The 7,047-nt window shown below is 54.2% G+C and overlaps 1 protein-coding gene across 1 annotated transcript; it reads right to left on the bottom strand.

The window, feature by feature from the left end:
• Window positions 1-439: 439 nt before the first annotated feature.
• Klhdc7b (kelch domain containing 7B) lies at window positions 440-4,102 on the bottom strand. The gene has a single exon (XM_006976168.4). It carries the CDS (start codon window positions 4,100-4,102, stop codon window positions 440-442), a length of 3,663 nt encoding a protein of 1,220 aa, XP_006976230.4.
• Between the last annotated feature and the right edge of the window lie 2,945 nt (window positions 4,103-7,047).

Here is a 7,047-nt window from a genome sequence, read left to right as displayed (position 1 = left end):
TGAGTGCTGGGATTAAAGGCTTGCCCCACCACCACCTGATCAGACCCAGACTCCTAAAGGGCCTCAGGATAGCAAAAATCCAAGAAAGGGGATGTTTCCTGAGGAGCTCTGCTTCATTTTCCATCTTGGGGAACATAGGGAGCTCAAAGAATCCCACAGACAGGGTTGTGATGAAGACAAGACATCCTCAGCAGGTGGGACCTGGGGCCACAACCAGTGGGCATAGGGGAGCCAAGAGGGACTAAGATAGCCAGGGCTCCAAGATTAGAAGAGATTGCACTTCAGAGAGAATTAACAACCTGACAGGGGGAGCTTTGGGCACAAGAGCAGAAAGTTCTGCTCCTAGGCTTCTTTCCACGCCCCAGGTCCCCTCAGACCCACCCAGAGAAGGGTTTCTCTGGAGAGCAGCCACAAAGTTGTTTTTTTTTTCCCCCAGCACTCAGAGTGTGGTCTGTAACCAGGTCTTGGGGGGCAAAGTCAGAGTGAATGGATAGAGGACCCCCTTACTTCCCAGGGGAAAGGGCTGCAGCTCCTTGGCCTGGAACTGGGCAGTCCCCTCCGAAACTGTGAAGGTAGCAGTGACCTGGTGGTTGAGACAGTAAATGGTGTTGCCCAGTACGGTGCAGTGGAGCGGGGCGGGGTCAGGCAGGGGCAGGGAGGCAGCCCGGCTCCAGGAGCCTGTCACTGTGTTGTAGCGCATCACGGCAGCACCTACACCCCGCAACAAGTCAAAGCGGTACAGGAAGCCCCGGAGGGCCACCATATCACTGGAGCGTCGGTGGCTGGCGCTGTAAGGGCACTCATCCCATGAGTCTTTGGCTGGGCTGTATCTGAGCAGGCGGTAGAAGAGATGACCCCCGGTGACATAGATATCTCCTCGGCAGACCACAGCCTCGTGGGCCACAGGGAAGGTGCCCTCGGGGAGGGATGCTCTCAAGGTCCAGGTATCTGTGCGTGGGTCATAGCGCTCCATGCTGTATAGGCACTCACCACCAATGGCATAAAGCATCCCGTCCAGAGCCACCAACTTGAGCTGGGCCCGGGCCTGCTGCATGGGCCGAACCTGGCTCCAAATGTTGGTCAGAGGATTGTAGCAGAACACCTTGTTAGAGCAGACAGCCTCGGCACCAGAACCTCTGATGCCACCTGCCAGAAACAGATAGTTATGCATGGTGCAGAGACCACATCCCCGGAGCGGGACCTCCTCTGGGACCTGAGTCAGGGGCCGCCACACATTCTCTCGTGGGTTGAACACATGGAGGTATGTGTGAAGATGCGAATGCTCAGGCCCGGTTGCAGGAGCCTCCTCGCCAGGAGGGCCCCTCGTGAGCCCTGAGCGGCTCACCTGATAAAGGCTGGGCAGAACAAGGACCCCCAGCACCGTCTGGCCCTGGCAGGTCCGCAGGTTCAGGATGCGTTCCCTGTCAGCTCCGCTCAGCTGTCGGTAGAGGTGTGGGTCTCCCAGAACATGCAGCAAGTTGTTGCTCATCAAGATGTAGGTCTCCTGGGCTAAACCCAGTTCTCCATGCTGCTGGGCAAAAGCCAAGACCTCCAAGCAGCTGCCTAGGTCTAGCTTTGGGGGCCACAGCGCCATCATTGTGGGAGGCTGCGAGGCCGGTGAGCAGGACTTCTGATGCCCATCCACCACTCCCCAACTACCAGGCTTCCGCAGAAAAATCATAAGCTTTTGTGTCTCTTTCTGCTTCTCTGTGAGGACTGCCCTGCCGCCTGCAGGTCTGGCTCCCTCCTTTAGCACCTGCCCCTGGGGCTGCTGGGGCACTTTGTGAGTGACTATCTGTTCAGCGCTCTGAGCTATGCTACGTTTCCTCCGTTGCCGAGGCTGAGGGGTGGGCTGAGCATCCTGCTTCATAGTAGATGGTCCAGGACCAGGCTGTGCCAGCCCAGGGAACTGTGAGACAGCCACAGGCTGTGCAGCTGGGGGCAGAGAGTCTAGACTTTTCTCCTTGGTTCCGTCTCCTCTAGGGTCTGGAGTGGAAGACACATTAGTGTCCACGCTCACTGGTTGTGTTTCACATCTACCCTCAGCTAGGCCCTCTGAACCTACTGGTGTGACTAAGACCGACGGTGGTCTGTGTTTGTCCTGGAGGCTGGAGACAGCCCCTTCAGAGGGGGGACCTGGCTGTCCATCTTCCAAGTATGTGGATGTGCTGGGCCCAGCAGGACTCTGAGGATCTGCCCTTGGGGCACTACTATCACCCTTTTCTTGCCTAGGGAAGGGGTGACTTTTAAGAACCATGGTAATAAGGTTTCCCCAGCTAGCTGAGATTCGTCCTTCCAGGGAGCTCTCGGAGAGGCCCACACTAGACTCCCTAGACGTAGGCCTCGGCCCACTGTCTACTGCAGGAACTTGGGCAGAGGCTGGAGTTGGAGGTGATGTTGGGGATGGGGTTGGTGTTGAGATTGGGGTTAAGACTGTAACTGGGGCTGGGGTTAAGGATGGGGCTGAGGTTGGGGTTGGGGGTGATGTTAAGGATGGGACTTGGGTTGCTTCTGGGGCTGAAGTCGAGGCTCCCGCTGAGGCTAAAGTTTGGGTTGGAAGGGAGGCTGGCCCTGGTCTGTGATTTTCACCACCCAAAGGACCCCGGCTAACTTCCAGGGGCAAATTGTTTAAAGGAGCAAGGGGAGAGACTGCATGGAGAAACCCAGGGCTGGAATGCACCGCCATGGCAGAGGATGGAACCAGCTCAGTTTCTCGGGTCAGAGGAGAGGCTGGAAGGTTGTGGGAGGGGGTGCAGTTGAGGCCACCAGTGGACTTGGTCACATCGGTGATAAGCACAAGCCTCTGGGCAGCAGCTGGACTGCCAGCTCTCTGGTCGCCTTGACCGGACCCTCTCCCTTTGCCGATGAGGTGGCCCTCTCTTGGTTCCTCCATCTTGCTCTGGTCAGCGATTCGGTCCACTTCCGAAGCCTCAGGGTGCCGCTCTTCTGGCAAGGCCCCTTGGGAGGGGCTGAAGTTGCTGGTGACAGCAGCTGACCCACCCTCCCGGGGCCAGGCTTCCTCACCAGCCAGGATCCCCTGAGTCTCCCTAGGGGCAGGGGACCCAGGCTCCCTGCTCTCACCATCCTTAGCCCCCGAGCCTGCCGTGCTGGTGGGAGAGAGCCGAAGGCCGCTCCTCCCACACACGTCCTTGGAGTCCACCCAAGGTCGACCATCCGTAACATCAGCTAGGCCTGTTTCCTCGGGACCCTTGAGCCCCCTGTCTGAGTGGAGCGGTGAGGGACCTGCAAGGGAACTGCTGGTGAAGATGTCCTGGCTGGCCGCAGCTGCCATATCCACAGCATCCCACACACTCACCACAGTGCCCAGGCGAAGGGGGTCCAGCTTTAGGGGACGGCAGGGTCTGTCTCCTGGGCTGGCACCGGTCCGCCGCCGCCGCCTACGCAAGCTGCCTAGGCTTCTCCCTGGCGGGCCAGGAGGCCCCACAGGCAGGTGCCAAGGGCTGGTGTCCTGTTGCTCGGTATGGACGGGGCCCTGCTGGGCAGCCCCTTTACCACAGGTGCCAGTGGCCTCTACCTGCATCTCTGTTTTGCTATCAGGACTTCGAGGGGTGAAGCGGATCGTGATGGGGACAGGAATATCCCTTGCTTTGTGGTGACCCTGAAAGGAAGTTTCTGGCCCGAGTGGCTCCCTTCTTTTCTTTCCCAGGGCGGCTAGGGTGGTCCCTCTGCCGGCCACCTCTCCAGGTGTCTTGAGTGAAAGCCAGGCATCTGAGGCCATACTTCTGCCTCTTGACGGCTCCGGGTCCCGGGCCCTTGCTGTAGCTGGTCTTCTCTGGCCATCTCCAGGAGCCTCTGATTTCTCCTGTCCTTTGCTCGGCCCCTCACCGGCATCACTGTCCTTGGACTTGGGGTGCAGGGCCAACCTGACTCCTCCGGCCTGAGCAGGTCGCGCACCCGGAGCTGTGGATGCTGAGCCTTGCGCCTCCTGGTCCTGCCTGGAGCCAAACCACTGCAGAGCCAGTGCCATGGTGGCTACCACAGCTAGTGCCAGCAAGGTGAGCACGGCCCCATCCCAGTCGTCATCTCCATCATCGTCCCAGCCCCAGAGGGGCCCACCAGCGTCTACAGCGCCCTGGAGCATGGTGCAGATTGCAGACCTGCTGTGAGGAGCCCGTTCTGGCTGGCAGCTCTGCGTGACCCACTCCCAACTCGGGCTGCTGGCTGTGCAGATGGCACGGCAGCTCCCCTGGGACAGCCCTGTTAAGGTGGACTGCCTCTCTAGGCCCCTGAGGGACACCTGCTGGCGTCCCGGTGTGCAGGCTTGCCAGCCAGCAAACCCAGTTAGACATATCAAGAGAGCCTGTGGTCTACCGCAGCCTGCCCTGGTTGTATAGCCCAATCCCGGCCCCTTCCCCCTCCTTCTTTGCTCAGGGTCCTAGGGACAAGTGAAAGTGTCCCTGGACACACTGCCAGCATTCCACTCCACCGTCTTCTGCCTTAAAGACCCTCCTATCCCCAAATCACCCTACACCCTAGAGGCTACGCAGGAGCTCCGACAAGGAAGGGTTACCACCCGGGGAGATGTTATCGGGCCTTAGCAACATGATGCAGCCCCGATGAAGTTACCAGAAACCGGAGAGGCCAATTCCACCATGGCCACCAGGGAAGGGTGTCGGGGGTGGTTATTTTGGTGGGCTCTCAGACTGAACATGGAGACCCCGGGATATGAGGGTCATGTGAGTTAGCATCTGGGGGTGGGACAGGTGAAGGTCTCGTCCTCCCTCCTCCAAACATTGCTCCAAGATAAAGAGGGAAAAAAATGAAAGTGAGAAAGAATGAAGAAAACCTAAACGTTCTGTCTCCCTCTGTGGCCGGTCTTTTTCCACCCTAACTTAAATGTGGGTGGAGCCCCCTGGCCTCCTTTCACTCTTGGCCTGCTCATGTCCCGCCCCAGCATGCCTCAGAAAAGCACAGGGCATAGCCTCTCCTCCAGTCACTTCATCAACCCGTGCCCAGATCCTTCAGAAACCCTCTCCGGCCCAGGTGCCCTACCAGTCCAGTTCCCACGTGTCCTCTCCTAAACCTCTCCTATCTGAATCAAATCACTCTCCACCCCACCTCCTCCCCCAGTTTGGTTCTCATGGAATGGCATGTGGGTACCAGGGCTGGGCCTTCCCTATCTGCGCATCACTGAAATCCATATCAGGAGTGAGTCTTCAGACATTTGCCCGGGAGGACCCAGACACACAGAAAAAGAGATGGGAGTCCCCAGAATAAAGGCAGCTCTCCCAGCAAGAAGTGGACCTTTTCTCCCTCTGGAACACAATGGACCCAAGGACTCCTTGACTTAGGCATCAAGGAGGTGGCAAGGGTGTCCCTGGCACCTAGCCTGGGCTCTGCTGGGCCTCAAGTATCTCATCTGGCCTGGTCCCATCCCCGCTTCCCACAGAACTATTAAGTGACAGTGAGAGGATGGGGTGAGCCCTACACCTTAAGGTGGACTTCACCCAGCAGAGGACCTTCCTGCCCTTACTCCCTGTCCTGCTCTCAGGCTCCGCCGCCGTTAAGTTTGGAGACCCCGGACCTTCAGTAGACGTAGTTGGCACTTTCCCTGTACCTCTCTACGGGCCAGTCAGTACCTTGCCAGCCCCACACAGCTTCTGAAGATCCAGGGGAGTTCAAGAGCCAGGAAGGCCACAGAGGGGAGAGGGAATGCAAAAATCAACACAAACAAACGCACAAAGAATGAGGGTCATGTGGGGGGCTCGGGAGGGAGAGGCAGGGGGATCGCTTGTGAGTTTTTGGCCAGTCTGATCAGGACAGCCAGACTATATAGGAAGTCTGTCTCAAAAAAAAAAACAAAAACAAAAAAACAAAAAAAACCAAACAAACAAACAAAAACAGAGGCAGTAAATGGAAAGAAATAATCAAGATCTATCACAACAAAAATTAATGAAATAGAAATGTAAATCGTAAGCTGGAGACATGGCTCGGCAACATATGTGAATCAATTAATAATACAAACATAAAAGGTCTCCAAGACAGAAGTCACAAGGTCATCTCAATAGATGCAGAAAAGGCTTTTGGCAAAATCCAATATCCTTTTTTGATAAAATCCCCAAAGAAACTAGGAACAGAAGGGATATATTTTAACACAATAAAGAGTATATATGACAAACATACTAAATAAACAGCCAATATCATACTAAAGAGAAAAAAAATGAAAGCATTTCCACTAAAACCAGGAACAAGACAGAATGATTACTTTCTTCACTTTTATTCAGCATATTTCTTACAGTCTTAGCTACAGCAATAAAACAAAAGAAGGAATAAAAATGGACACAAATGGGAAAAGATAAACTACCCTCAATTGCAGATTCTATACATAAGGGAGTCTAGAGACTCACTGTGTAGACTAGGCTGGCCTTGAACTCAGAGTTCCAACCTGTCTTGTACAGGGATATCAGGTATGCCCCACCACGTGTAGCCTGGTATCTAATTTTGTTGGCTATTATTTTTGCCTTTACCAAGCTCCCTGAAGTGTCATCAATAGATCTTTATCACTTTGCCTGTTTTGTTAGTATCTTTTTGTTGCATTTTATTTTGTTTTTATTGAGGCATGATCTTACTATGTATCCCAGGCTGGCCTTGAACTTGAGGATCCTCCTGCCCAAGTTAGAAATACAGACTTACTCCACTGTTTTTCTTTTTCTTTTTTTCTGCTGTGGTTTGGTTTGGTTTTTGTTTTTTCCCTACTTGTAAAATGAATTCTAAATGTCATTAAACATTAAATTTTTTATTAACAGTTATCTTAGGTCTATAAATTTTTCTCTGAATACAACTTCAGCAGTATCCTATACAGTTTTCCTCAAGTATTTTATATTATTTGTAACTCAAGGATTGAGTTTCCTTTTAATCCCGAAGTGTTTTTTTGGTTTTTGTTGTTGTTTTTGTTTTTCAAGACAGGGTTTCTCCGTGTAGTTTGGTGCCTGTCCTGGATTTTGCTCTATAGACCAGGCTGGCCTCGAACTCCTAGAGATCTGCCTGGCTCTGCCTCCTGAGTGATGGGATTAAAAGCGTGCACCA

The sequence above is a fragment of the Peromyscus maniculatus genome, chromosome 20 (genome assembly GCF_049852395.1).
Source record: "Peromyscus maniculatus bairdii isolate BWxNUB_F1_BW_parent chromosome 20, HU_Pman_BW_mat_3.1, whole genome shotgun sequence".
NCBI lineage: Eukaryota > Metazoa > Chordata > Mammalia > Rodentia > Cricetidae > Peromyscus > Peromyscus maniculatus.
This window is presented reverse-complemented; position numbering and strand designations above follow the sequence as displayed.